This window comes from Podospora anserina, chromosome 2, assembly GCF_000226545.1.
Source record: "Podospora anserina S mat+ genomic DNA chromosome 2, supercontig 2".
NCBI classification, from domain to species: domain Eukaryota; kingdom Fungi; phylum Ascomycota; class Sordariomycetes; order Sordariales; family Podosporaceae; genus Podospora; species Podospora anserina.
Window position 1 is genome coordinate 1,518,553 of NW_001914858.1, and position 27,806 is coordinate 1,546,358.

The window sequence follows — 27,806 nt, forward strand, 5'->3', positions numbered from 1 at the left end:
AGGAGCTTGGGTTGGATTAGGTTGATGGGGTTAAAGGTGTTGGTGGTAGTGGGAGCTTGCCGGCTGGGCGAGTGTGGCTATGGCGGGTGGGTTGGTGGTGGTGACACGCAACCTCTTCTTTTGGAGGAGAGGGTTTTTATATGGTATTTGGTCAACTACCAAGACTTGCACTTGGGAATTGACCATGTCTCGTTGAGGAAACGGGATGCTGGGAGGAAAGAATCTTTTTGGGACCCTTTTTTCTTCTTTTTCATTTTATTCATGACTCTTATGACAATTTGCAAGCAGCAAGCTAGTTTGATGAAATAACAAGAACGAACCTGAGACTTTTTATGACTGAGTAATATCCGATGGCCGCTCGCAAAAAAAAACAGATGGGTATTGTTATTGTGTAGTGTAGTAGTGTACATGTAAGTGACAGTAGATGCCAGGTAGGATGATTGTTATTATCTTCAAGGTGGGCAGGTGAGCAAACACTATCCCTCTTTATGTTTGTATGCCCCCTGTTCTCCTACTCTCTTATCGCTACAAACGCCCTATCCAAGGCCCGTCTTGGTTTCTTCGCTTTCGTCGGTCCAAACGGTTGTAAGTGTTTCGGTATCATACCAGCACATAGAGCGAGCAAATCTACCACCCATATTAGCGCCGCCCTCTCTCCTCTTTCTCAGAATAGGACTTACCAGACTTAACCCCAAAATCATGCTACACCAAAAACAAACATTATTAAACGTCTCCCTCCCCCTCACCCACCTCGTCCTCTGCAGCACCACAAGCGGCAACTGCATCATCTGACACACAAACCCATACCCCCTCAGCTTCTTGGTGATACACCCCATCACAATCTCGTGGCCCACCGCGCTGATCAAGAACGTAATCACCGTCGCGTTCCCCTTGCCAATATACGGCCTGCTCGCGCTGTAGACGTGTCTCCTGAGGAACGAATAAACAGGCACGTTCCACTCCCTCGAGAACTCCATCCAGTCCGTGCTATTCCACCAGTCACTATAAAAATGCCTGTCCGCAAAATGCGTAATTTCCGCAAACGCCCCAAGAACATACTCGAAAATGACCAGAAACACGAGTAAAAAGGTGAGCATGAAGGGAAAAAGTAGCCAGGAGATGGTCTCGGACAGGATGAGGAGGATTTCGCTTGGCGAAGGGGGGGCAACAGTGTCGTTAAGCCGTAAAGAGGCGTCCGTCAAGGCGGGGAGGATGAACTCCTCTGAAATGATCGTCAGTAAGAAGATACACCCAAACGTGGCAGCGATTTTGCTGAGGAGGTTCTGCCAGTCGATCTTCTCCGTGCGGGGGTATTCGATCTCGTAGCAGAGGGTTGGGCAGCACAAGAAGTCGAGGTAGTTCCACCAGGTGAGGTTGGATGGGTAGGTGATGTTGCCTATCGGGCTGGTGAGCTCCCTGGCCAAGACTTCGCGAAGCTGGGCTAGCTCGTCGGATTCCTCGCTGGATTCGTGGTGGTGGTCTTTTTCGAGGAGTTGGTGCTGTTGAGCGCTGCCGTTTGCGCTTCGCGGGCTGGTGGCAACGGTGCCCATGGGGTTTTCGGGGGTTGGGTAGAGGTAGGCTGGGGCGCGGGAGGCGGTGGATGGGTCGTCGAGGTCGCGGAGACGTTTTTCGGTTTCGGAGAGATGGCCGTTGTAAAAGGCGTAGGAGTGCATCTTCATGAGCATGACCATGGTGTGGAGGATCAGGAAGACTTGGGCTGTCCAGGTCCAACCTAACAGAAAGGGCACGGCGATCCAGAGCGCCAGCCACAGGACTTGATATATGCTCATGATGGCTGTTCCGCCTTTGGCCCAGGTCAGGGAGCTGCCGGCGGGCGCATCGCGGAAGAGCTTTTGTAAGGGGAGGGCGACGGCTGTGCTGGCGACCATGAGAAAATCAGCGATGGCGAGATGCCAGAGCTTGACAGTAAAAAGGCTCCATATTTGAACGCGCATTGGGTATCCGGTGTCCTTTACATTGCGCAACATGGTGGTGACGGCCATGATGGCCAGGCCGATCCAGAAGAGGTTGAAGAAGCCATGGAAGTCGCGGTAGTCGCTGTTGGGATCGAAGTGGGAAACTCGACTGGCGAACTCGATGGTGGGGAAGAGACGTCGGCGTTGCTCTGCGCGAACCTGCTTACGGGCGGAAGAGAGCGCCTTGACGGACTGAGGAGCATCTGGGGGTACTGGTGTTGATCGGCCGCTATGAGGAGAGACGCTGTGGTTAGCCAGTTGCCACACAGCTATCGCAGCTCTGGCATTCGAATTGACTCACCTAGTGGTAGCCGTGGCGTGACCATTGGTATTTGGATCAAGAGCGCCGTTTGGCTCGGAAAGGTTACTGATGTGGGAGAGCTGGGTATGGACTGGTTTCCTGGGGCGCGGGCGCAAGATGCGATCGGGGCCTTCCGAGACATCGGCCGACGTGGTGGACGACATTGCTAGATACGAACCGTAAGTAGCACAACACGAGCGAAAACTAGGACGGCACGTGTAGATCCAAAGGTTCGAGTGCGGTTCGGGTCCTCAAATTAAAGTTTCCACAAAAGCTTCAGGGGAACGCGCTTGTGGTGACGGTATCAAAAGAACAGGGAACAACAGGCATTCGATGCTTGTCACCCTGACCCTACCAACGGAGGAAAACAAGAAATGAAGGTATCATGAGCCATGTCCAACTCGCAAACTCCCTTTTAGCAACCGTTGATACGCGTACAATTGGCCTCGAGAATAATTAGAGTGACCTTCCACTTTGCGACCAACAGTCTCGGATTGCTCGGCTGGCGTCAGCTTCAAGAACACTACGTCACTGACACGTGACTAGCAGGGGTCCAAGACATTCCAAGACATCCGTGAGAGTCTTTGATTCTCTCTTTCCGGTACACTTCGAATCGCCGCCTCGCAAAGTCCCAAAATCCCAAATGCGGTGCTGCTTCGGAAGACGTGGGTCAGATCTGAGCCACGGCGTTGACGCGCCGCAATATATGTTTCCTCGAGATGCCTTGAGAGGCTGACGCTGATCGGGCGTTAGTGCGCTTTATCATGGCCCCTTGGGCTGCGCGGGACGAGCCGCTTCTCTCGATTATTACAGACAAGTACGGACCAGATGGATAGAGAAAAAAGATACGGGCGACAGAAGCTTTCTGCCTAGTCGAACACCAAAAAAGCCACAAAGCAATTGGGTTTGCCTATTCTGTGCTATCCAAGACAAAAACGTCAACGGACACCCGGCTCGCCCGGATCTACGGCACCACCATGAGGCCCCAGTTACGTCAAACAAGCAGAAGCAGCTCCCGATGGCAGGTTCAAATAAAGAAAAGCCGGCAATCATGGAATGTTGAACCGAGTTACACCATTTTGGGGAAAGCCTTATGCGTGAGATGTTGCTTCGGAACTCAAAACACAGGGCACTGAGGCTGTGTCCTTGTTGGCGACACTCCCCATTGCACCGGAATTTCTCGCCGGCATCATATGTGCCGCAGAAGTGAGTGGATGGGCTCACAGGTTGGGCTATGATACCGAGCGACTTTCATGGAGATCCTTTCTGTTCGTCCGACTCTGTGTGAGACTGGGGGACCAATAGATATCCAGAATTGACCATCGTGGTGTTGCGGGGCAAAGTCAGACGAGGGGTTGGGCTCTTGGTCATCCCTCCCCCACCACCTCCCCTCTATCTTTTTTCGATACACCACGGCCAATCTTCAGATCGATATCTCGTGTGGCGGTTGTCTGAACTCAACTGGCTTTTTGTTGCTTGTTATCTTTGCACCATAACAGAGATAGGCTGCTTACACTGCAGTCAACATCTGGTAAGGAAAAGGACAGGGTATCAGCCGAAGACAGAGCTGGTATCTCGGGAGTCAGAGATAAGATGAAAGCCTCATCAGGGAAGCGATGCAACGAGAAAGATATTTTTGTCAGCCGCCTTCTAAGAACATTCCTAATTACAGCACCATGACGGCAAGTTTCTTTCTTGCGTCAAGTGTCTTGGCGATATCTTTGATCAAGATGGAAGAATGGCCTTGAAGGGTATCAACGGGACTTCTGTTCTTTGTCTCATCCGGCTTGTCAGGGTCCCATGATGTTGACCGCCCACATGGCCGCGGTCCACTGATGAATTGCACTTGGTGAGACGGTTCGATCTCCTTCCTGTCTTGAGACGGTCACACAAGATAGAATCCCCCAAAGCGTTTTGGGCGATTTGCTGAGTGGCGGGCCCATTCATCGCCAAATGGACCTCGCCTCCGACCCGTGCCCCTGATTGTGAGTGTCATGGGTTCAAATAACTAGCACTATCATAAAGGCGCTGGATTTCTTCCGAAATTCAACGTTACCTCGAGAGTCTCGACCCCGATCCCCGTCAACCTCACCTTCAACCTAACCCTCAAAAAAACAAAAAACGAAATTGACAACCGGGACCAGCTGCCCGGCCAGGCAAGGTCGCAGCCCGCATCGTCACCAACCAAGGTACTAAAGATTACAAGTGGAGTTTGAGATCACGACCAGACTTTCTCTCCACGCCAGACGGGCATACAAACAGGTCACAAGCGCAAGGCTTGCGCACGCCCTGCGCAGCGCCTTTTCTCCCAACGCGCACAACAAGAGTGCTCTTGAAAAAAAAAAGGAGGACTTTTGGTCCGGGAGTCCGGACGAGGACCCGATATCAATCGATTTCTTCCCGACACCAAGCAAACCTTGGACGGTTATCAGCAGTTCTCGTCGAACCACCACTCTCCCACTCTCCCACTGGGCCACAACTGCAGCAGCGCCTATCTCTGAGTGGCTTTCTGAGACCCAGTCGACCAGTCGGCCCACGACCACGCGCAGCAAGCAGCAGCAGGAGTAGCAGTACATCGCATCGCATCGCCTCGCCTCGCCGTGCCTCGCCGTCTCCCTCCCTCGCCGTCCAGGTCAGGTCCCTCTGTTCGTCCAGTGCAGGTCGCAGGTCCCGGTGCAGGCACCCTTGAGGCACCCTTGGCGGATTGGGCGTCCGGGAGAAGCCAAGCAGAAGCCGCAGAACACCCCGGGCCCCACCCAGCCGCCCACACCCCAGTCTGGGTGTGCTGAGTGTGCCCACTAAAAGGTTGCCCTGGACGGTGTCACGCTCCGCGAAAGTGACTGCGAAAGTGTGAGTGTGAGAGTCTGGGGAGGGTCCCACGGTCCCCAACATCCCGCTGCGTCGGCCGAAGTTGCGCTGACTTCTGACCCGAAGCAAGCGCAGCCATGGCTTCGCGGCCACCCCATCCAGATCCCATAAACCTCCCCCAATCTGCTCCGTCGGTGCTCGTATCCTCCGACAGACGTGACGACACCGATCCCCATCATGGCCGCCCCTACGAGCCTGCGGCTTCCATAGCTGCCGCCAGAGGCCGAGAGCAACACGATTTCTTCGCCCCTACTACCTCTGCGCAACCCAAACCCGCGCCCGATTCGACCTCCCCTTACACAGAGACAGCAGCAGGTGTAACGCCGACCTCTGGTTCAGTCCCTCGGTTCTCTCTGAGTCCTGTGCAATTCCACGCCCACACTACAGCCCCATCGCCTCCCCCTCCGCTGCCGGCCCGGTCCGCTGCTCGTTCTCCGTCCTCCTCGACTCAGGACCCGTTCGCCCCCCCGAGTCACAGCTTTTCCTCCCAACGACCGGCCCACCTCGGCAGCAACGCCCTGCGGCTGCAAACCGAACTTCGTCCCGGCTCTCCCCCGCATTCGAACTCCCACCACGGCTTCACGGCGCCCGCAAGGAACCCGAAGCCCTCGCCGAAACTCTCCTTGAGGCACATTCCTTCGGCCTCTTCCCTACGCTCGATCACGAGAACGCCCAGCTTCAAGGCCGGCAGCCTGTCCGGTGCCTTTGGTTCAGCCTCGGCTGCGAGCTCGACCGTGGCGAGTCCTGTCATTGCCGCGATGGGCGACGTTACTCCCTTGCCTTCCCCTCTGCTCTCGACACATTCTCCGGGACCATGGAAGCGCCATGCCAGCGAAGCCTCGGCCTTGCGGTCACCAGTCGACGATGGTCTCCCAGAAGCGATTCCAGAAGACCCCAAGACAGCAACCACCCCGACAAATGCAAAGTTCCGCGGGTATGCGGCGCTCTCATCACAGCATGCGGCGGGGATATTGGCCGAGAATGCAGTGGCCGAAAGGCCTGGATACCTTGCGAAACCCAAATCACATACCAGGAACAGGAGTATCAGCGATTACAAGCCAGATCCAATGTTGATACCTAAGCGGATGTCGACAGTTTCTGGATCGCGCGTGAAAGCTGACCATGCGAGCCTTTCCGAACCACATATGCGGCGGGAGCGTAACCTATCCGAAGCACGAGGTTTGACGCCCATCGAAAAGCCACCCACTCCACCTCCGAGCGAGTCCTCACTCAGTGCCACAGAATCATGCTCCTCGTCCAAGAGCTCGACGGCCTCCCTCACCAGCACCAGGAAGCACCCTCCACCAGAATACTTTGAAGCCTTTGGTAGGCATGACTCGAAACGACGTCGGTGGAGGGCTATTGGGCAGCTGGGCCAGGGTACTTTCAGTCGGGTCATGCTCGCGACGAGCCAGACATCACCTGCCTCGGACGACGAGGACATCTCCCCTAGCACCGTCCCAGTCACGCCAGATCTATCGGCACAGCACGAGCGGCGATCGCTCGTTGCGGTCAAGATCTGCGAGCATGGGGCTCTAGGCGGCGCCTCAGAAGAACGAATCGAGATGAGTCTCAAACGTGAACTAGAGGTTATGAAGTGTATCCGGCACCCATCTCTGGTGAACCTCAAGGCCTGGAGCATCGAATCGTCGCGGGCGATCCTTGTCCTCAGCTATTATCCCGGCGGTGACCTCTTCGATGTTGCCAGTAAACATCGGGACCTACTCAGCCCTCCGCTCTTGAGCCGCATGTTCGCAGAGTTGATAGGCGCTGTCAGCTATCTTCACGGCAAGAAGATTGTCCATAGAGATATAAAACTCGAGAGTGAGTGCTTCCCCCCGCCTCTACATCCTCGTACCTTTTGATTGCATCATGTAAATCTGACTTCGGTGTTAGACGTCTTGGTCAATCTCACGCCGGAGGAACTATGCGTGAAAGACGTGAACTGGGCGGCGTACCCATATCCCGTCATCACGCTTAGCGACCTCGGCCTCTCCCGACAAGTCGAGGATGACGAGGTGCTCACAACAAGATGCGGCTCAGATGATTACGCTGCGCCTGAAGTAATAATGGGCCAGCCCTACGACGGCCGCGCCACCGATGCGTGGTCACTGGGCGTGCTTCTCTACGCGTTGTTGGAAGGCAGGTTACCTTTTGACCCCCACCCCGGTGCTGGCGATTATGCCATGCAATTGCGGATGCGGAGTCGCACTAGTCACCGTATCGCCCGCATAGAATGGCGGTGGATCGAGTACGGGGTCAAGGACGGTGAGGATGGAGAAGGGGACCACGAAGCGGACCTTGCCAAGTTTGATGCCAAGGGCTTGACCGGCGCCATGGAGGTTGTAGAAGGACTTCTCAAACGCGCAAAGAGCCGTTGGTCTGTGGCCAAGGTGGCCGAAACCAAATGGGTGTCTGATGCCATCCAGGTCCCTGACGGCATCAAGTTTAGAGAGGAAGAGGAAGGTGAGGAAGTTTAACAGCGTACTATACTATGATGGACGGTCCAGGCTGGGTGGGTGTTATCCGCACCCGGCCGGCACGAGGCATGAAACTCCTCTTGACCTCTCAAGCGGTTAGGTAGGGAAGAGGGAAAGGGAAATGCGGTATGGAGGTATAGGATTTGGCATGGGAACCGAGTAATGAAAGCCAGGGAATCACATGCGGTCAATGGGAAGACGTAACAAAGGCTTCTTGGAGGGCAGATGCTGAAGAGGGGGATCACTCCTTTCTGAGATTCTTGGGGTGTTTACAGTTTGTTGTGGGATAATTCCACGACGTCGGTGTTGTTTTTTTTTTTGCTTCTGCTCTTTTCTTCCAGCGTTGGAGGAAAACCATGTTTTAAAAGAGAACAAAATTGAAAGACAAATTATGTGTGGTTTTCCGCTGTATGATGCACTGACAGCACAGTTATTGGAGTTTTTGGGTATTGTTGGGAAACAAGGGGGACAAAACAGATCTTGATATAGATCTTGGATTGGTTATCCTGAGCGATTCATGGCGCTGGGCTTGGTAGAGTTTAGCTACATTTATATATCCTTGTCTGAAGAAGGCTCACAAGCTGCCGCTGTTTGTTGGCTGGAAGCAACAGAGTTTGAAGAAAAACACTGTACAATCATAGAGCTCCAATAAAAGATGGAAAAAATAAAAGTCGAACCCATCTTGGATCAAGTGAACCGTACCATGGCGTATATGATTCGTTGATGTATGCAGAGAAATGACGTTCTTGCAATGGACACAGGTATAAATCCCAACATAAAACACGAATAGGTTGCTCAGACTGCTTTAGGTGATTGCTTGTTCTATATCACTGTCAACGATCTAAGGACGCCAATATATCTCCACGCTCAAGTCTATACCTCCTCCTGTTTATCCATAATCCAGTCTCGTGTGTGGCCTCCAACCCAGATGTGGTGTGGATTCCCACTTTCTTCCAACACGCATGCGCGTACAACCATCCCCCAGAAAAGAAAAGCCTCTACCCCAGTCTCATATATCTGACCCTTCTCCTCTTTACATCTACCTTCTCTACCTCCCTCCATACCCTTTTCACCTCTTCTCCTCCCCCCAACTAACAAACCTCCTCACGTGCCACCCCTCCAACTCCCCACACGCCCTCCCAATCTCCTCCGTCACCACATCCACATTCTCCATCTCACTAAAGATGTTAAAGTGATGACCCGGTATATCCACCACCTTGGTGATCAAGCCCTTTCTATACCCATCCCAACCCAAGTGCTTATCCTCCCGACAAACATCAACCCTGCTGACCGTCCCCTCCACCTCCCCAGGAACAGGCACCTTGTCCTTTGCCCTGAGAAGTATAACCGGAGGTGGTTTCCTTCCCTCCCAAGAAGGCAACTCCCACTCCCCCACCATTCTCGAGCTCTCAGAAAAACACCTCGTCACCTTCCTCTTCGTCTCCTCCTTCGTATGAGGCCCCCAGGCCGCCCCATTCCGGATGATCTTCAAAAACCCCTCACTCCCCCCTCTCCTCCAAGCCAAAGGACAGACAGAGTCAATCATGACTATCCCCAGCAGATTCAACCGGCTACCATCCCCCTCCTCCTTTGCCAGCTGAGACGCCACCTCCAGCGACAAGAGCCCTCCCAGTGACCAACCACCGATGATCAGGTTCCCCCTCGGGACGACAGACTTGATGTATTCGATGTAGAGGCTGGCCATCTCAGGAATCCCGCCGGGGAACGGCTCGCCGGAATCGTAATGGGGGTTGGAGATGCCGTGGAGGGGGCGGTCGAGCTCGTTGAGGCAGTAGTAGGAGAATATCGTGCCGCCTCCGTCGTGGATTAGCACCAGGGGGGTGGGGGGTTTGGACCAGAGGGAGGACGACGGGGAGGAGGGGCCGGTTTGGATTAGGGAGGGGTTGTCGGGGAACATCTTTTTTCCTTTCTTTCTTGATAAAACAAAAGAGTCAAAGTTTGATGGTTCCCACCGGATGTCGTTCCCTAGACCTCTTCAAAATTGCACAGCCCAAAGTCGGATGTTATGAATCGTGAGGAGTGCCAAAGACGTGATCCTCACTTGGTGTGTGAAGCTTGGGATCGAAGTTGTATGTTGAGGTATTGCAAACGCTACACGCTTTGAAAACTCACTCTCTCACAATCTTTGAATCTAGTTTGAGAATCTCGTTTGAAAATCTCACTTCATTCCCAAGTCGTGATGCCGGTCCAAAAAGCATGTCTGAGTAACGTCGGAATGCCTGCTGGCTGTGCCAGGATTATGTTCGTCAGCCCCGCCTTAATGCTGAGCTCATGCAAGTGTGGGTTGCAGTTTGGCCTCAAACCGGACATGATCGATATTGGAGCATTGTTTCGGCGGGATTCTGCCTGTCTTATCAAGAGATTACTCAGGGTTAGGGCTGGGTATACATCACCCCCTGAAATCACCGAACTATCCTCACTTGATTCACGTATCTTCATTGCACACATGTGTAAGTGAACGGGTACGGAAAGGCCAGTGCTTCGTAAAGGAGGACACAAAGAGAGGTTCTATAATACGAAACAATAAGGGTTTCAAAGCACACAGTGTGCTAATAATTACAAAGCTATCTATCAACGGCTTCTAAAGCCGAGATCTGAAAATCGCAAATGTGAAGCCCATTTCAAGACGAAGGAGAAGAGAACGACAAGGGCGTGAAGTGGCGCTCAGAAGTTGAATCATGCCCAGTGCTCCAGTTAAGCTGAGTAGACGAGGCACAATCAGTAGTCCACTCCGAGGCTCCCAAGGTCGAATCATTCTGAGTCTCTAAGCCAAGCTCATCACTCGAATCGTCCTCAAAAGTCGAATGATACTCCGCAACAGATTCGGCCTCCTCCACAGGGGCAACAAAATGCTTGCGAAGGAAAGAGAGAAATTCGTCCAGTGTAGAGAGAGGGCCAATATGAGCCACATATCCATCCGGCCGAACGAACATATACCCAGGCAGAGACTGCTCAGAGAAGCCGAATCTTTTGAGGAGTGTCTCCTTCACCAACTCTGAAGGCCAGATATAATAGTCGTTCAAGGCGATTGCAGGTTCATCTTTGGCCTTTCGGTAGATAAAGTGCACGTCCAACCTGAAAGAAACCGCGCTCAACACCTTCTCTCTGGCATACTCCAACGTATTGGTCTGTTCTTCGGAATGTTCTCCAGAGAACAACAAAAGATGGTGGGAACTGCCCACGCAGAGTGCCTGTACGGTGGTCGAAATAATTCCCGTGTTTCTCGATGTCAGCCAGAGCTTTCCATCAGGCAGACGGTCCCCTCCCTGAATTCGACCATCGAAACCTGCGGCAGTTCCAACGATTGGGCTCACTCCACGATATGTGACACCAAACATGGACAGAAATTTGTAGAACGCTCTATTCCACCAATCTGTGGGGGTGAGCCATGGCAAAATGTATCTGACTGCGAAGTTGCGAATGGGTATGAAAAAGCGATTGGTGCTGGTCATGAATGCTATTCAAACTGGGTTAGCCGTTTGTTCAAATAACATATTTCATAATGACATACTGAACATTCGATCCGTACTTGACAAAAGCTCTTGTCCAATGGGGTGTCTTTCGATGTGGTATGTGTCCAGGAAGGCGTCTGGATCTTGAACCTGTCCCTGTAAAACAAAAGCTAGTTTCCATCCCAGATTGATGGCATCCTGAATTCCGGTGTTCATGCCCTTTCCACCGACAGGGGAAGAGATATGAGCTGCATCACCAGCAACAAAGATTCTCCTGTCGCGGTATTTGTTGACACCTTTGAGGTGTAGTCGGAACCTGCTGATCCACACCGGGTCTTCCAAAGTCCCTGAGCCTGGAGGGGTGAACTTGTCGAACAATGACTGGAAATGTTCGAGAGTCGGCACTGAACTGGTATCACCTTGTTGGTCAAACGTGGCCGCCGGACCTGACACCACAATACGGAAGAGGTCTTGACGAATAGGAAATATGGCAAACATTCCCTCTCGGGAAATCTGCAATAAGCCTTGGTCCTGTCGGCGGAGGCTGTCCCTGATTTGGACGTCGCAGAGGAGAAAGGATTGCGGGTAGCTCGACCCTTCCCAAACCATGCCTTCACCTGCTTGACGAACAACAGAGCGCGCACCATCACAGCCAATGACGTACTTGGAGCGGACAGCTTCCACTTTCCCATTGTGACTTTGCAATTTTGTGGTGATGACTTTGTCATCCTGGACAATGCTGGTGGCGGTAAGGGAGCGTTCAATATTGACACCATGAGAAGACAGCGACTCGAGGAGAAAACGTTCCGTTTCGGCTTGAGAGATGTTAAGTGGTAGCGGGAATCTGGTGTCGCTGGCCTTGAACTGGTTGAGCGCAATGGCACCTGCTGGTTTGCCGTCAAGGCAAAGGGCCATGCCCTGGAGAATACGTCCACGAGGGATGAGCTCCTCGGCAGCGCCATAGCGACTGAATAGTTCCAGTGTTCGAGGTTGAATAATCAGAGCACGACTCGTGGGAGAGGGAGCATGTAGTTTGTCGACCTATCCTATTTGTAAGCCGAACGGATTTCCAGGGCAAGCAGTGTTGTTCGGCACAGAAAGATCCTCACGATTCGAAAAGACACCTGATGCAATACCAACTCCAAGGCCAATGCCATGCCAACAGGACCACCACCGACGATGAGGACATCACAATCTGTGGTGGGATTCTCGACCTTGGGGTTGTCGTCCATGATGTCTGTTGAATACCAGCTGGTTGCCAGTGCTGAAGGTGCTTGTTATCCTAGCAGCTCAAAACTGAAGGAATAAGTATGCTGACAAGAAGTATGCCGAGGCTTTCTGGGTTCAAGATATCGTCGATTCACAAGACCCACACCGTCGGCCGTAAATGAACGCTTTCTTTGCTACTGGTCAAGGAGCGGGCGCTTTAGGAAGCGACCATCTTTGAATTTTGCAAGTGTCAGAAACCCTCCTTCCCAAGCAGAGGGCTAAAAGTCCGCCTTAGGCCATGATAGCGATATTATCCGCTTGAGAACCTCTACGGCAGGTACGACTATGGTCAACAGACCGACCCACATGGCAGGACCGACACACCAAGTCGCTTCTCATGACTTCAGGCAACTTCAAGTTTAAGCAAGCTTGGTGCCGAGCAACTGAATTTCTTCAAGTTTGAGTGAAATGACCTAAGATAGTTGAGCTATTCTCATCGTACTAATCTTAGCAAACAGATACAGTTTGAAAGAATGATCTCCGTGGTTTGAACATGCTGCGTCGGTGTAAGTCAGTCAACAAAGGCACATTAAATATGCGCCCACTTTGTCCTGACATGATTACTAGCCGCTCATAAGTGACCTGACTGTCATTTGCTCGCACCATGCATGATTACCAACCTGTCAAGTTTTGTAACCCTTCATTCAACATTTTGTGATATTTGTTGAAGGGGCTTCAGGGTTATCTATGAGAATATCATGCCATCAGGCCGTGCAACCCTTATCGATAACAGCAGCGTAATGGAGCACGGACGTCTGTGGGCGCTTCTAGTGTACTTCACTGAAAGCTCGATGGCAAACAAACTTCCGACTCAAATCAATTGGTTCTTTTTTGTCTCATGATTTCATCTGGTGTAAGGGCTTGCTCTTCTCCAAACATCTTTATATAGAAACTACGCACAGTATTTGTGGCTGGTGCTACCCGCCTTCAACAAGGAGGTGTGTTGGCTTGACTTCACTCATCACTAACTTACCACCATCCACGATGGAGCTAGGCAAATCCCGCCATGCACCTTGGAATAGAGGGAAAGCCACGCCGCCAACAGTACACTCCAGCAACTACCGGTCAACCTCGCTAACCGTCAATCCTGCGCCCACTTCATCCACAACTACCACCACCATCTACCTCTCTGACAACAACATCATCGCCAACCCCATATATCCCACCCCTCAGAGCCGCTCCCACCCACCACCATCCTCACATACCCCCAACCCCCACAAATCCACCGCCCTCAGAGCGGCCCTAGAACTCTCCCGTTACCGCAAGATCCTCCGTCGCCTTCAATGGAAGTCACAATTCCTCGACAGCGGCTACCAACTCGCCACCCACCGCCTCTGCCAGGACCCCCAGCAAGTAGCTGAACGAGAGCTCATGTTCAAACTGGACTTTTTCGAGTACTACATGCTCATAGAGCGAGCGGTAGTTCATCTCCTCGCCGTCTTTGGCGTAGACATTGACCGGCACACCATCTCAGAATCCAGCCGTGACGTTTCACCGGTGAAACAGAGTCAAGGCCAGAGACTTGGTCTTTCAGGTAGTCGCTGGGGCCGAGATGGTAACAACAGATCCAACCACCGATATCACGCCAACGTCCTCGAAGCCCTGGATAAACCCCACAACCCCCTCCATGGGATCCTTGGACAGGGAGAGGTGAGGAAGCAACTTGGGAGGGCAAAGGATCTTCGGAATAGGTGGAAGACAGCCGGGGAGGAGATTGACGACGGGGGCTTCCTAGGTCAGCAACAGCCGAGGGAATGGCAGATGACGAAGAAGATAGCGGCGCCGTTGGAGACGTATGATTTGTCTAATATGTTGAGGGCGATCTCGGGTGGGTTTGGGGAGGCGGGGCGGTTGGCGGAGGAGTATGTCATGAGCTTTGAGTCGGTGGTGATGAGCGGTGGGGAGGGAAGCGGTGATATGGTCATGGCTGATGAGAATGGGGAGCCGATGCTGGATTGGGGGGCGGCGATTAGGAATGAGGAGACACAGTGGGATTTTATGGTAGATGCAATGGATTGGGAGGCGGTTTGAGGCTTTGTTGCAGGTGTTTTGGTTGCATAGCTTGGTTATTATTTCGAAGTACCATTGCTGGAGTTTGTGGGCATCGGGTGTGCGTTGTGAGCGTGTTGACTTGGTTAGCATTGAAGCTGTCATGGAGATGGTTGTGGTTAGAACAGAACGACTTGACCTAGATACCCTGTAGTTTGAACGACTTGTGCATATTTCCTTAGAATTGATACAACCCACGCAAAAAAAAAAAAAAAACATCATGGTGAAAAGGGAATATGGAGATTATGTGCAAGACCCTGGTGGCCAATGAGCTAAGAGCAGATGGTCGATGGTTTATATATTAGGTCCACGTTGTGTCATTCATCGTCTCCTACCAGCACCACTCCCAGTTCAAATGGTCGATTGGTATGGGTGGGAGAGGGGATCTTCCCAGCCCTGGTGAGAGGTGCCGGTGCTCGTGTTCACCACAGAGTGCCGCTCATCAGGAGGTTCCCGTTCGATTCCTGACGCCACCCACGATTAGCAAAATCCCAAGAGAATTTTTGTAGCTGGTAAACCCCCTAGGTTGGGAGGGGGGCCGGTAAGCTTTTGCTTTTTTTCTGAATATTCTTTTTTTTTGCTTCAGTCCCATTGATAATGAATGGCCTCTTGGTTATTTTTTACTCCAACTCAGACCCTCCTCGACGGTCAAATTAGTAGTAGCAAAGCCTCGGCGGATGCTTCGACCAGTTCGTACGAGCCAAACGGGATAGATGGAAACATGCGGTACGACAAGACTAACACGACGAGGTGGACACAAACGCGGGTATACAGAGCACGCAGCAAGGCAAAGGGAAGAGGCATAGCATGACGATTCTGCAACGGTCATGTAGGCTCAATGTACCGTACAGTAGCGCAGCCTTTACACACGACGCGGTGATCTGATCCCAGCATTACACCGGACGTTTGCGGAGAATACACAACCTGTTGCCATCAGGTGATACTCTGACAACCATATCCCAAAACTCGAGAGTGTTGAACGATAACGGTCAGTAAGGCTCATGTTGTGAGACGTCTAACGGCGAGCAAACAAGCCGCCGAGATGACTCGCATTGAAATCCAGACGGTAACGTTACTCAGCCTCCTGATCGACTCGAGTCTACAAATCTCGTTGGCGAGGTGGAAAACAACGTTGGCCATGCTGTCAGACAGGAAGGAATGCTCCTTCCAACATTCTGTCGCACAACAGCCTGAGCTGAAGAGGAAGTCGCACTTGGTCCGAACCAACGGATCAACACCTTCCTCTTGTCAGCAGCAACGGTCAAGACAGATGTGGCTTGCATCTTCAACTTGAACCCCACAGCAGCCACCATGCGGAGTCGATCCACAAAACAAAAAAAAAACAAAAGAACAGACTTGATTGATGGAATGCTTCACAACCGTTGTCTCTATATGAGCTGTTGGAGTAGGAGCCCGAGAAAACACAGCTACTGCAAGTTTATTAGCCGCGTAGGTGGGTAGGTGGGAATAGGGTCGAATACGAGGTCGTCTCCAAGATCTCCAACGACTCCCGTGACTACCGCTTAGCGACCCCAATTGCCGATCTTCAGTCGAGACCCACTGCCAACTCAACATACGCACTTTCGACATTCTAGAAACCTCGTACGGGAACCACGGACTCCCGTCTCTCGTGAAGAGAAAGACGTCGTCAGCATCCCTTCCTTCAGGCTGAGCTTCATCGTATCGTGGAACACCAAAAAATGTAGTGCACTCTAGACAGTCCGGGGCGATGCAGAGCACATGGTTGGTCACGGCGTTGTTGACTTTTCCTCCCCAGAAGTAAACCAAGATTGATCCAATGATCTGGAGATGGGTGGATGGTTGCAGCTGCTTCGGTTGTTGTTTGCCAACTCTCGCTTCCTCCCCCATGGATGCCCCATCGCTTGGCTATGACGCCAGGTAGGGAAGGGGCACCGCGATATCGTATCGTATTTGCAGCCCTCCACATCGTATCATGAAAGGCGAACGATTCCGGATTCGGCAACCGGCGGGCTTTGCTTTCCTGCTGTGTGCCTTGGGAGGTGAATCGCTCGGATGGAGTGCTCCTCACGAGGCTGATGGAGCTCAGAGAAGGAGCCTCGGGGAGGGGAAAGCGGAGGGTATAAGATCTCAAGCCTGTCCTCCACCTCGACTTCAACCTCTTTTCTCTCTCTCTCTCTCTCTCTCTCAATCACCAGCTCCAACAGTTTCAACTCCGTTCAAGCACGCTTCTTCTCGGACTCAGCATCATTCAGACGCATCATTTCTCTTCTTCAAAAGGCACAACTTGCGATATTCCACCATTATGCACTTCTCCAAGATCTTCAGCATCTTCACTCTTGCCGCCGCGGCGTCGGCAACCACAGGTAAGCCCTCATTCCGATCACCTCCTTTCGTCTCTCGCCACCTCCCCGATGCCAACTGACACACCCTCCAACAGTCTCTTACGACATCGGCTATGACGACCCCAACCGCAGCCTCGAGTCGGTCGCCTGCTCGGATGGCGTGAACGGTCTTATCTGGAAGTACGGCTGGAAGAAGCAGGGCGACGTTAGGAATTTCCCCTTTATTGGAGGCGCTCAGGCGGTGGCGGGCTGGAACTCTCCCAACTGCGGCACTTGCTGGTCGGCGACGTGGAACGGCAACACTATATATGTGCTGGCTATTGACCACACTGGCTCGGGCCTTAACTTGGGATTGCGCGGGATGGATGCTCTGACTAATGGCCATGGGCAGGAGCTGGGCCGTGTTGATGCTGTTGTTGCTCAGGTGCCTATCAGTCGGTGCGGTCTCTAGAATGGGTTGGATGGGCATTTGTAAGGGGCGTGAACATTGGGTTTTGACATCATGGATTGGGCGGGAGTGGAATTATGATGGAATGACATACTACTTGTAATGCAGTAATGGAAGGTTATGACATGGTTATCGTCGATGCTGTGGTATCTGTGACTTGAGGAAGGCGGTGATGTCTGTGATCATTTCGGGATAGAACCAGTGGCCGAGACCTGGGTATTCGTTCCAGGAGGTGTTGACGCTCAGTTCTGAGAGAGTCGATGCTGCCTCTTTGCCATGAGCGATGAGGACTTTGTCATCTTCGGTTCCATGCGCCAGAAACACAGGTGTATCAAAGGAATTTGGACGAGTGATAGGACTGTTGCCTTCCAGCTCCAGACTTTCTCGCAAAGCCTGCACAGCAGCAGCTTCGACATCTTGCGGCTTGTCCTCATCATCCTCACCATTACCCCCAAATGGGTCAAACTCATCTTCTTCGGTGTCACCCTTTCTGCTAGCGAAGTCTTTCGTCGCCCTTTGAACTGTCCTAACAAAAGGCAACCATCCGCACATTCCCACGCAGCGGCCTAGTGGTTCCCCTTCCCAAAGCAGCAAAGCCATCAACGAAGCTGCACACCCTTGACTCAACCCGCCGAGGAACATCCTCCTCGAGTCACCACCCACCAGCGCAATTTCCTGTCTGAGTAGATCATGGAGATATGATGTGGTCTGTTGAAGTCCGTCAATAGACCTCCACTCGTCCTGGCCTGGGTTGAGGACCGAGGCGGGGGAGTCGAGGTGCCAGCCGTCGAACCATTGGGTGATGAGGGAGCGGGCGTAGATTGTTGCTCGGGACTTTGGGGCGGTGGGGAGGATGATTTTGAGAGAAGGAAACGATTGTTGGAGGGGGGAGCAGAAAGGGAGGAGGGAGGAGGGGGAGTTGCCTCTGCCGTGGAGGAGGACGAGTGTGAAGCTGTGAGGGGGGTTGAGAGGGGGAAGGATGAGAGGGTCGGGGAAGGGGGGAGACATTTTGTGGGACATGAATTGGGTGAGAGAGGGGGAAGAATGGGGAATGGAAGGGGAGAGACGATAGGTTTTTGTTCGTTGGGGTTTGGTCTGTTGGTTGGTGGGTGATTTGCTTTGTCGGCAGAGGCGGTATGATAGTGAAGATGAAATGAAGGCAGGAAGATTTTGAATGCAAACAACAGAGCTTGAAGCTATACCCATCTTTGAATTGACATCATCACGGTGGTGTCAGGGTCTCCCTTTGTGCAGCTGTGCAAGGGGTCCTGCGCAAGCCAGAACGCCAAGCGCAACTTTACACCAATCATTTCGCTGCCCGGATCAGCCTTACGCAGGGGCATCAAGGTGCGCAAGCTCCACCAGCCCGCCTCGCAACCTCTGCCTGACAACGGGGAGCACATGATGCGACACAGCCCACCGCCTCCAGCAGAAGACATGTTGTATGATTGCGCCAACATCATCTGCATTGCTTGATACTTGTTCATCATTAACATTCAAACCACCATTGAATTGACAACTGTTGCCCATTAGCAACACTTCCACCATGGCGCCCTCTCTGCGCGACATCGTCTCACAAGCCACGAGCTTCATCTCCCAACTCCCACTCCTCGGCGGCGGCAGTGATAGCTTCCAACCACCGAGCGATGTCTCCTTCTACGATCCCCTCACCAGCGGCCCATCATGTCCCATCGATGGCCCGGTGAGCTGCCACAACAGCACACCGATTGCAGAGCCCAACTCGTGTTGCTTTGTCTACCCCGGCGGCAAGATCCTCCTCACGCAGTTTTGGGATCAGCAAGTCCATGCTGGGGGCGCTGAGGAGGACTGGACTCTTCACGGGCTATGGTGCGTACATCTTTTTTTTGTTTTTTATTTTTTATCGCGGCCATGGGGGGCAAAAGAGGGAGATATCTACAGCTGAAAGAAGAGGGGATATGCCCAAGAGTAGAACTTGACCAGCCCACATTGCAATGGAAAAGATAACAGCGGGAATAACAACGAGTGCTAATCATGCCTCTCAAATAGGCCCGACCTCTGCGATGGCACCTACGACCAGTTCTGCAACATGACTCCGCAGTACCACAACATCACTGCCGTTCTAGAGCAGCACGGTCAGCATGAACTCGTTCAGTTCATGGATCGGTATTGGCTGGCATCCTCGTGAGTCCTTTTTGCCTCGCCCGAAAGTGCGATCTCTCGGCACGGGTGATACGGAAGTAGAGAAGAGAAGCGATGAAGAGGATCATGAGCTTCAACTCTTCCGGGCCGACCTCGGGTTCTGTTTTCCTAGTTGGGCCAGAAGCTAACGTTTGGAACTATTTAGGGGACCAAACTCCAGACTGTGGGAGCACGAGTTCAACAAGCACGGCACATGCATCAACACTCTTGCCCCTGCGTGCTATGGCGACTCGCATAAACCGGGGCTGGAGGTGGTTGATTACTTTCAGCGCGCTGCCGCCCTCTTTCGGACGCTGGATACCTACCACGCTCTTCAAACCGCCGGGATCGTCCCCCACCCGAGGAAGCACTACCCTCTTGCTGATGTCCAGGCCGCTCTGGAGAAGTACAGTGGCGGGAAAGTGGTGCTCCGCTGCGGTGGACGTCGCGATGTACTCCACGAGGCCTGGTATGTCTACTTTATCAGGGGCAGCTTGCAGACCGGAGACTTCATTCCGGCTCAGGACCGCGGTGGCAAGGAGGAAGACGCTGGCAACTGTGCCCCCTGGATCAAGTACCTGCCCAAGAGGCACCCAAGAGGAGCGGACTTGTAAGAGGTAATAGATAATGTGTTGATCAGAGGGGGGGGTGGGGGCTTGGGGGTTTGGTTGGGTTCGGCGTTGCTCGGCGTCTTTGCTTCTTGGTTTATGGATTTCCCTGCTTGATTACTTGTTATAGACTTGGGCTGTTTGCTGAGCGCTTTTGTAGACAGCGTCTGTCAGATTCGGACTGGATCACCCGGCTGCTCCCATGTGGTGGTCTGGGGATGGGTTGGTCGTCTAGAATATTTGGGACTGGTGTGTGTACACTGCAGATATATGCACATGATAACGATACATACCTTGTTGAAGAGAGGTCATACCGCAGCGTATGCCGTTGCCGAGATGGTGGGAAAGGATGATTGTCTGACATCCGCCTCAGCACAGAGAGGCTGCTGTCAATACGCCACGAGGATGATGTCTTGCCTAAGCGATCCGAGCATGTCCCGATGGTTTCTCTCCTGTTTCGGATATGATGTATGCGGTGGCCAGCAGAACACGTGCGCCCTCTGGACCTAAATCGGGAATGATGTAGGGAGGTGTTGGCTATAGGTCTTTTCCCAATGAAGCTATCCCGGCTTCACCCCGAAAGGCATTGAAGCGTCATAGCCCGAAGACGAAGGGCCAACTTAAAGGACCGACTCGGCCCTGCGCGCAGAGGTGCAAGCGCGCGGAGGTTGGGTCGTAAAGAGGGAAGAAGTGGGTTCTTTTGTTTTGTTCAGGACGTTCTTGCAGGCCCGGGTACCACCATATCGGACCCTACTTCGCGGCCGCACAAAACGTAACCCCCGGTTCGGACGCAAGCGAGGGTCGAGGTGGCGTTCGAGACCTATCATGCAAAAGCTCATGAACCCAAGCCGCCCAGCCAGGGCCGTTCAGGCCAGTTCTCCGTAGTAGCTGGCTACTCCGAGATCCGGGACCCGGTCGGTGCGGAGTAGTAGCATACATACACAAACTCCATGATACCGCCGGTTGGCTGACTGGCTGGCCTGACAACACACAACCGCGCAGGAGGATTGTGGAGAGAGAGGGGCAGGGGGGAATAACATGGAGAAGTAAGTCTAGCTTAGCTACAACTCTTGTTTAAGCTATCAAAGCTTCTTCTCGGATATACTCTCTCTCCTCTCTCCCCGCACCTGACATCGGTCCGAACCCCAACCTGTCCGGGACCAAAAGTCGACAAGCAATGCAAGGCACCGCCGTTGTAGCCGACCGTTTGACGTGGGGAAACCTCAAGCAGGATAGCCTCCGCCATTGCTCTTCGGCCCTTCTGAAGACAGAAAACTTGAAGTTTTCAGGGCCATGAGCAAGTCTGGGGAGGGCATGATGCGATGATTTGTGTCGATTACCCCACAATATTCTTCCCGAAAACCTGGGGGTTTTGGTCTGGGGAAAAAAGAAGGGTTCGAAACCGTTAGGATAAGCACGGATTTCGGGAAGAGGAAGCAAGATAACGGCGTTTGGCAATCCCTAGTGCGAGGGGGGCAGTCGATAGGTGTGACATGTTATACAATCCATGTTTTTGTTTCTGAGCTCGGGAGCAGCTGCAAAATGGGGTTCGCAAAAGTGGCCTTGCTCGCTTGATCCGGGCATCCTGACATGTGAATCTGAATCCATGTCCCATCTTGAACAAGGCTGAGAATGATCGTGTTGTATTAGTTGGCAAGGCTGAAACCAGGTTTCCCCAGCCCTGTGGGAATGGCGAATGAACGACTCCGTTTGATGTGAGAGTCGCTTCCGGGAGAGCAGCGCGGATTGCGCACATGATCGTGGTGGGATGATGGACGGTAGCGAGCGCAACACATGCTGTCCGTAACGACTGAGAGCCAGCGCCAAGGAATGAGGCTTTGGAGTTCTGGCTGGTCGTTGACGACGGCTTCAAGCAGAGGGCAGCCTTTTCGGACCGACTGTGGAGGTGTGAGGGCCTGAGACCAAAGGCGTCGATTGGTGGCTCCTGGGGCCTCTCTCCGCATTCCCAAGCCACCCCTGTTAAGCCCAGCTCCCCAGCTTTTTCCCGCAATTCCAATGCGACGTTTTCACCTTCTCCCGCGAGCATGAGAAGGCTGGTTCCGTTTTGTGAGACGTTTTTTTCCTCGATCTGCTGGTCGTGACAATGGTTCGCGATGAGAGGTTGCAGTCCCGGTGGATCATATTACACCCACTACCTAGCCAGAGATGATGTGCATAGGTACTGTACCTTTGTGTAAGAAAACAAAACTTGTCGTTCGGGGAAGGTCAACAAGAATAGAAGGGCACCAGATCTATGCAGGACCGGCATGTGCCGAATCCGCATGACGTTTGTGTCGAATTGTGTCCTTCTTTTGGACGCGGTCCGCAGAAGCTAACAAAGAAGAGGAAGCGGGCGACTTTTGAGTGAAAAGCTATCATCATGCCATTGGGCGGTGATGAATCCTTTGCTGTAAGTTGAAACGAGGGCTCGCCAGTTCAAGTAGAAACGGCAGACAAGGACTGACCTTCCTGATGCAACCATATCGCATAATCCATCATGTAATGGCGGGCTATGATTGGCCAAGACTTTTCTTCCGTTTTGCCCAAGCTGGCTGGAGTCCCAGTAAGTATGAATTTGGGAATGTCTGAGGTGATGGGACTCGTTGCAGCAAGACACGGTGGGCGACAAGCTTTTGACTGACTGAGACACCAAACACGATTTGCCTAGTTCAGCTGGAATTCCAACCGTGCAGTGTCGATTTCAGCTTGATTCAGGCCTTTTGTGATGTCGAAGCAGCCCTCACCGGAAAAGAAGCAACATCGAACGCCAGTGCCTCTCAGGAACGGGCGATCATTGCTATTTCAAAGCAGGTGAGCCACGCCAGGCACGATAGCTGGCCGCTGTAATAAACACTAGACATGTGTGTCGTGCCACGGTGGTGAACGTTATCTGGCAGACTGAGACAGAATCGGAGTTTAACTAGGTTCCTGGAACTGGTGTGATGGTGCCCTGCATCGTGAGACTCTACATTAGGACACCTTGGTCTGGTGGGAGCGGACATTGGTTTGCCATGCGGTGATCTTGGTGCGTCGGCCTCACCGCCATCCACCTGAGCATAGCGTGCATAGGTAATGAGAATAAGAGGCTGCGGATAATGACTGGCTATAACTGTCAAAGCACAGCCTGGTTGTCCCTGCTCTGAAGTGCTCTGCTAAAGTCGAGGGGCTGCCCGTGCGACGTCCACGAAAACAGAGGAAGCAACAAGATTCGGTTCCCATGCGCTCCCGTTCCTCCTAACGGTTCACTTGTACCACGTCTCTCCCGTGAATATCGATAGCTTAAACATTTCACGGTACCTATTGTACTCAGTGATTGCCGATGGGATACGGATATGATATGAGAGGATAGGAAGGAATAGGGAAAATAAAATCGCGCTGCTCGGTTGGTTGTTGGTTGGGTTCGATGAGTTCCTGGTTGCGTGCCCAGGGCAGCGTTGTCGCCGTTGCATTCTCGTCACCTAACCGGAACGCACTGGCCAGGCTGAGAAATCCGGACCCACCGCAATTAGCCCACTGAACTCCGTTTCTTTTCCAGCCCAGCTGCTCCATCCCATGCATCCATCAATCCCGTCCATCTGTGCCCCAGGCCCCATTCATCTCCCCATTTCCCGTTTCCTTCTTCCCCTTCTGCAACCCTTTTCCCGTCCCACCCATCTTCCTCAGTCACTGCTCGTCCATTCTCGAGATATTCCCAATATATCACCGCGACCGCCCTCAATTTGTGTTTCTCATCGCGTCGGTGTATTTGGGCCCCCAGTGCTAGATCGACGACGTTCAGACGGCCTGTCATCCGATCTGCTTGCTAGTACCGCCAAAGCCCAGCGCGCCCCGCGAGTTTGACTTCGACCACCTGGACGGGCCGATTCCCCCAGATCATCTGAATTGACTTTCTGGAGTCCCCACGATTGAGCACCATCGCCCCAGTTCGTCCCGACACTCTGGATATCGACTGCACAAGAGCCAGTGGATGCTGGCTTTCGTGTCGCCGGCTTGCGCCGTCGCGTAGTGGCATTCTCACCCATCCCTGGTTGCGACCGCGTTGCCAGCACTAAGAAAACACAATGACGACAGCCGTGAAGAGGGCGTGCGATGCCTGCCATCGACGAAAGGTCAAATGTGATGGAATCAACCCATGTCGCCACTGCTCGGCTTCGCAGTTGGCTTGCACCTACAATGCCATTCCCCAGAAAAAGGGGCCCAAGGGGTCCCGAGCGAAGGTTATCAATGAACTCAAGGAGAACCAACGCCAGACGAGCCTCTCTTCGAAGCAGAACCCTTCCAACAGCCCGAGCTTGGCCCCTACACCCCGTTTGTTGACCAAGGAGATGATCAACGCTTGCGTCGAATTCTTTTTCGCCAATCTGTACCCCACCATGCCGATTCTGGACCGCCAGCGCCTGGAGCAGGATATCATGTACATGGAGCAGAATATCGATAGCTACTGCCTCTTGACATCCCTGTGCGCCTTTGTGTCGCTCCAGCCCGGCATGGTTATGCCAAACATGGGCATGTCGTCCATGAGCGATCCTTTCAACCCGGACATGATGTTTGGCGGTGGCAACATTCTGACCTGCACGTTGCTGATGGAGGAGACGATTCGGGTCCGGAAGAGCGAGGATTATGCGGCTTCGCGCACCATCAACACCCTCTGCACCGACTTTTTCCTGTTTGCTGTACACCACGGTCTGGAGATGCACGACAAGGCTTGGTTCTACTTGCGGGAGGCCACCACATTGGCGCACCTGTCGAGGATGAACGAAGAAACCCAGTACATGCAGTACGACAGCAATGACGCAGCCAGATGCAGACGTCTGTACTGGCTGCTCTTTGTCACTGAACGGTGCGTTTTGACGGTGCCCTGCTCTGGTATAACGTCAATTGTGGATGCTGACAGTCTATTTTAGTGCCTACGCCTTGCAGCATCGTCGTCCCATGACTCTGGAAGCAACAATCAACCTCCCGGCACATGCTGACCCCTCCAATCCTCACTCGCATCACATTCCCAGTTTCCTTCGCCACATTCAGCTCTTCCATTCTTTCGACCATGGTCTACTTTCCATGTGGATGAAGACCAAGCGCGAATGCTCTGACTCGTATCTCACCAGCCTGGAGAAACAGCTGCAGGAAGTCCTGCCCCCATATCTCAACGATACTCAGGCCCAGCTGAACGAGATGTCAATCAACCTTCACTGGCTCAAGGACATGGCCTGGAAGCTGGGTCTTGCAAACAACAACGGCCATGATGCTGAGCTCTCTTACTCCTTTTTGCCAATGGTTGCACATTTCCCAGGAAATCTGGGCCTGCAGGGCTTTGGTTTCCTCGAGAAGCTGCTCAGCATCACATACGACCTCTCCGAAGCACTCTCTATGCAACCGGCTCCCAGGACGCCTTTCACCCCTGGCCCGCATGATCAGCTCCGAAAGATACTCAACATTGTCACGACTCTGCGCAACGGACAACACCACTTCCTGCCTCTGCTTCTCAGCAAGATACACGCTGCTTTGCCAAAGATGGCCAGCCCTATGCTGCAGAACGCCCCGGAAAGTGCGGCCTGCAATATCGACATTTTTGACGGGTTTGGAAATGCTGGCATGGCACAGCCCCCGGTTTACTCGCATGAGTCGTATGATAACAAATTTTCGATCCCACGAATCGAGGACCACAACTCTTCGGATTCTAACAGCCCCAACAACATCACTCCACCGAGCAGCAACGATATGAATTCGCCCTTTGTTAGCTCGCCACCCATCATGTCCCCCGGCGGCATGGACCTGCCTCATGGTATGCCATCCGACTTTACCTCAATGCCAGAAATGGTCATGAGTCCAATGAGCCATGCACCGCCGACCTCGTTGGGTGCCACTGTTGGCATGAACAACCACCAGACACAACACACACCGCTATCACCCTTTCCGAATCTGGGTTCGCAAATGCAAGGAATGAACAACCACAACATCAACCCTCCTCCAAATATAGGCCTCGCTTCTCAAATGCATCTCCCTCAGCCGATGGGAGGGACAATAGGCTCCAATATCGGCAGCAACATGATGTCGAGGCCACAAGCACAACAACGGACAAGCAGCTTTGCACTCGGGCCCACACCGATTCGTACTGTAGGCGATTTTCAAGCACTGCAGCGGACCAACTCAGACATGACGCCCATGAGTCCGCTGCATCCAATGGGGATGGGCTCTATGGGAAATGAAATGGACTTCAACACGCCCTTGAGGTAGTAACGCTGGATTGGGGGACGCAGCATGAGGGAGGATTTCTCTTTTCCTGTTCATCTTCTCGACCTTTGGTCACACCACAACCCCCTTTTTCTTTTGTATCGGTCATAAAAGATTCCCACAGGCATTTTTTTTCATTATCTGGCATCTTATCATCGGAGTCTATTGGATGGCGTACCTGCTAGCCTTGCTGTCGATTTGGATATGGTTCCCCAGGCGCACACAAATCACGAGTTTTTGGGGAAGCTGAAAAAATGGGAGCACACTGAAAAAAATTGTCCATCACAGCGCACAGTTTTCTTTTGTTTCGGATCTTGCTTCTTGGAAAGCGGTATATTTGTTGGGTCGGCGAGTGGGGAATTTGAGGAATATGGGCAGACGAGCTCTACCACTGTGCAAGGGATAATAGCATGCAGGGGGACATCTGATCTTGTACAAGGGTGCTAGGGAGGACGGCGGGGAGGAATGCAAGCAATATACAGTGTTTTTAGTTACTGCCGTTTCTGCAGCATGGTTCGCTACTCGGCCAGGCTGGTTGTAACAATAGAGTCTCGTATCTTAGCACGTTGTCCGCTGTCTGCTGTCCCTGTGTCTTGTCCGGTAGTGGAACCAGCGGAGGGAGAGATCATGCAAGATACCGGATATTGCGGGGGCTTGTTCGCGGATGGCTGTACTTGAAGGGATGTTTCCAAAGAGCTAGGATTCCGACAGCACGGATGAGTAGATTGCGGCATAACCTCCAGGTTGCAACACTTGGACTTGAGGTACTGTAGCTTACTTGCATTGATACCGGAATTAAGAGAGGAAGTTTTACAGCCACCCTGCCCATACAATATTGCGAACTACACCTTGAAGGATGACAACTAGGCTTTCCAATAGATAGTAGGCCTTTGAAGATATGTAAAAGGCCCATTAATTTACTTTCGATGCATGGTTTACAACATCATATGGACCGACCTACTTGTGGGTATCAACTATTTTGTGGTGAGGGTGCCAGGAGCTACTTGTCCGATTCGTGCTGTCTTTGTGCTCGCGCACCGGCTCAAGCCCGCACACCGACGAGGATATGTGTAACAGGAGCGGCATGAAGCTATTGGAAGGCAACAGCAGCAGAGGGCTTGTGACCGGCCTTCCCCAGCTCGGGATCCAGCAACGTCCGAGTCGAGAGTGGTTTATCATCGAGCCTACGATTCAAGCTCACAATACCGCAGCCACTATGACCGAGCCGGCGCCTTCTCTCGGCGGCCGACTTATGCAACGGTTCAAGCTCCAAGAAAAGCTCCAAGCCCGAACGGTCACAAGGTTCAACGGTCTCCTGAACGATGTGTATCTTACGTCTCAAGGGAGCATCTAACGGAAGCAATTTCTATCAAAAAAAGCCAATATAAATATCTTGGGCAAGATTCCCCTCGAGTCATTTCTTTTACGCCATCAGATCGATCTTCATCAACAGGCAAAAGTTCCAATCTCTCCGCCCTCGAGTGAACTTGCATATCTCATTTAACTTCCTATTCCGTCCACCAAAAAGTATTCCCCCCTTTCTTCACCAAACCCGCCCTTACATTTATCAACAACCCCATCCATATCTATAACCTCCTCCCCCCAACCCCCCCCACCCG

The 27,806-nt window shown here is 52.7% G+C and overlaps 9 protein-coding genes across 9 annotated transcripts; 5 read left to right on the forward strand and 4 right to left on the reverse strand.

The window, feature by feature from the left end:
* Window positions 1-600: 600 nt before the first annotated feature.
* PODANS_2_3980 (uncharacterized protein) lies at window positions 601-2,441 on the reverse strand (the record flags this gene model as incomplete). The annotated part of the gene is made up of 3 exons (XM_001911114.1): window positions 601-627; window positions 681-2,205; window positions 2,278-2,441. The coding sequence occupies 3 exons, from the start codon at window positions 2,439-2,441 to the stop codon at window positions 601-603; spliced, it is 1,716 nt and encodes a 571-aa protein (XP_001911149.1).
* Window positions 2,442-5,222: 2,781 nt separating this feature from the next.
* On the forward strand, window positions 5,223-7,625 carry PODANS_2_3990 (uncharacterized protein; the record flags this gene model as incomplete). Its single annotated transcript, XM_001911115.1, has 2 exons — window positions 5,223-6,969; window positions 7,042-7,625. 2 exons carry the CDS (start codon window positions 5,223-5,225, stop codon window positions 7,623-7,625), a joined length of 2,331 nt encoding a protein of 776 aa, XP_001911150.1.
* Window positions 7,626-8,694: 1,069 nt separating this feature from the next.
* PODANS_2_4000 (uncharacterized protein) lies at window positions 8,695-9,543 on the reverse strand (the record flags this gene model as incomplete). Its single annotated transcript, XM_001911116.1, has 1 exon — window positions 8,695-9,543. One exon carries the CDS (start codon window positions 9,541-9,543, stop codon window positions 8,695-8,697), a length of 849 nt encoding a protein of 282 aa, XP_001911151.1.
* A 724-nt stretch (window positions 9,544-10,267) lies between these two features.
* Window positions 10,268-12,330, reverse strand: PODANS_2_4010 (uncharacterized protein; the record flags this gene model as incomplete). The annotated part of the gene is made up of 3 exons (XM_001911117.1): window positions 10,268-11,103; window positions 11,158-12,107; window positions 12,194-12,330. The coding sequence occupies 3 exons, from the start codon at window positions 12,328-12,330 to the stop codon at window positions 10,268-10,270; spliced, it is 1,923 nt and encodes a 640-aa protein (XP_001911152.1).
* A 1,021-nt stretch (window positions 12,331-13,351) lies between these two features.
* PODANS_2_4020 (uncharacterized protein) lies at window positions 13,352-14,398 on the forward strand (the record flags this gene model as incomplete). The annotated part of the gene is made up of 1 exon (XM_001911118.1): window positions 13,352-14,398. One exon carries the CDS (start codon window positions 13,352-13,354, stop codon window positions 14,396-14,398), a length of 1,047 nt encoding a protein of 348 aa, XP_001911153.1.
* Window positions 14,399-16,700: 2,302 nt separating this feature from the next.
* Window positions 16,701-17,191, forward strand: PODANS_2_4030 (uncharacterized protein; the record flags this gene model as incomplete). The annotated part of the gene is made up of 2 exons (XM_001911119.1): window positions 16,701-16,761; window positions 16,836-17,191. The coding sequence occupies 2 exons, from the start codon at window positions 16,701-16,703 to the stop codon at window positions 17,189-17,191; spliced, it is 417 nt and encodes a 138-aa protein (XP_001911154.1).
* Window positions 17,192-17,317: 126 nt separating this feature from the next.
* Window positions 17,318-18,394, reverse strand: PODANS_2_4040 (uncharacterized protein; the record flags this gene model as incomplete). The annotated part of the gene is made up of 1 exon (XM_001911120.1): window positions 17,318-18,394. One exon carries the CDS (start codon window positions 18,392-18,394, stop codon window positions 17,318-17,320), a length of 1,077 nt encoding a protein of 358 aa, XP_001911155.1.
* A 340-nt stretch (window positions 18,395-18,734) lies between these two features.
* PODANS_2_4050 (uncharacterized protein) lies at window positions 18,735-19,962 on the forward strand (the record flags this gene model as incomplete). Its single annotated transcript, XM_001911121.1, has 3 exons — window positions 18,735-19,036; window positions 19,217-19,351; window positions 19,515-19,962. The coding sequence occupies 3 exons, from the start codon at window positions 18,735-18,737 to the stop codon at window positions 19,960-19,962; spliced, it is 885 nt and encodes a 294-aa protein (XP_001911156.1).
* A 4,055-nt stretch (window positions 19,963-24,017) lies between these two features.
* On the forward strand, window positions 24,018-26,190 carry PODANS_2_4060 (uncharacterized protein; the record flags this gene model as incomplete). Its single annotated transcript, XM_001911122.1, has 2 exons — window positions 24,018-24,796; window positions 24,861-26,190. 2 exons carry the CDS (start codon window positions 24,018-24,020, stop codon window positions 26,188-26,190), a joined length of 2,109 nt encoding a protein of 702 aa, XP_001911157.1.
* Between the last annotated feature and the right edge of the window lie 1,616 nt (window positions 26,191-27,806).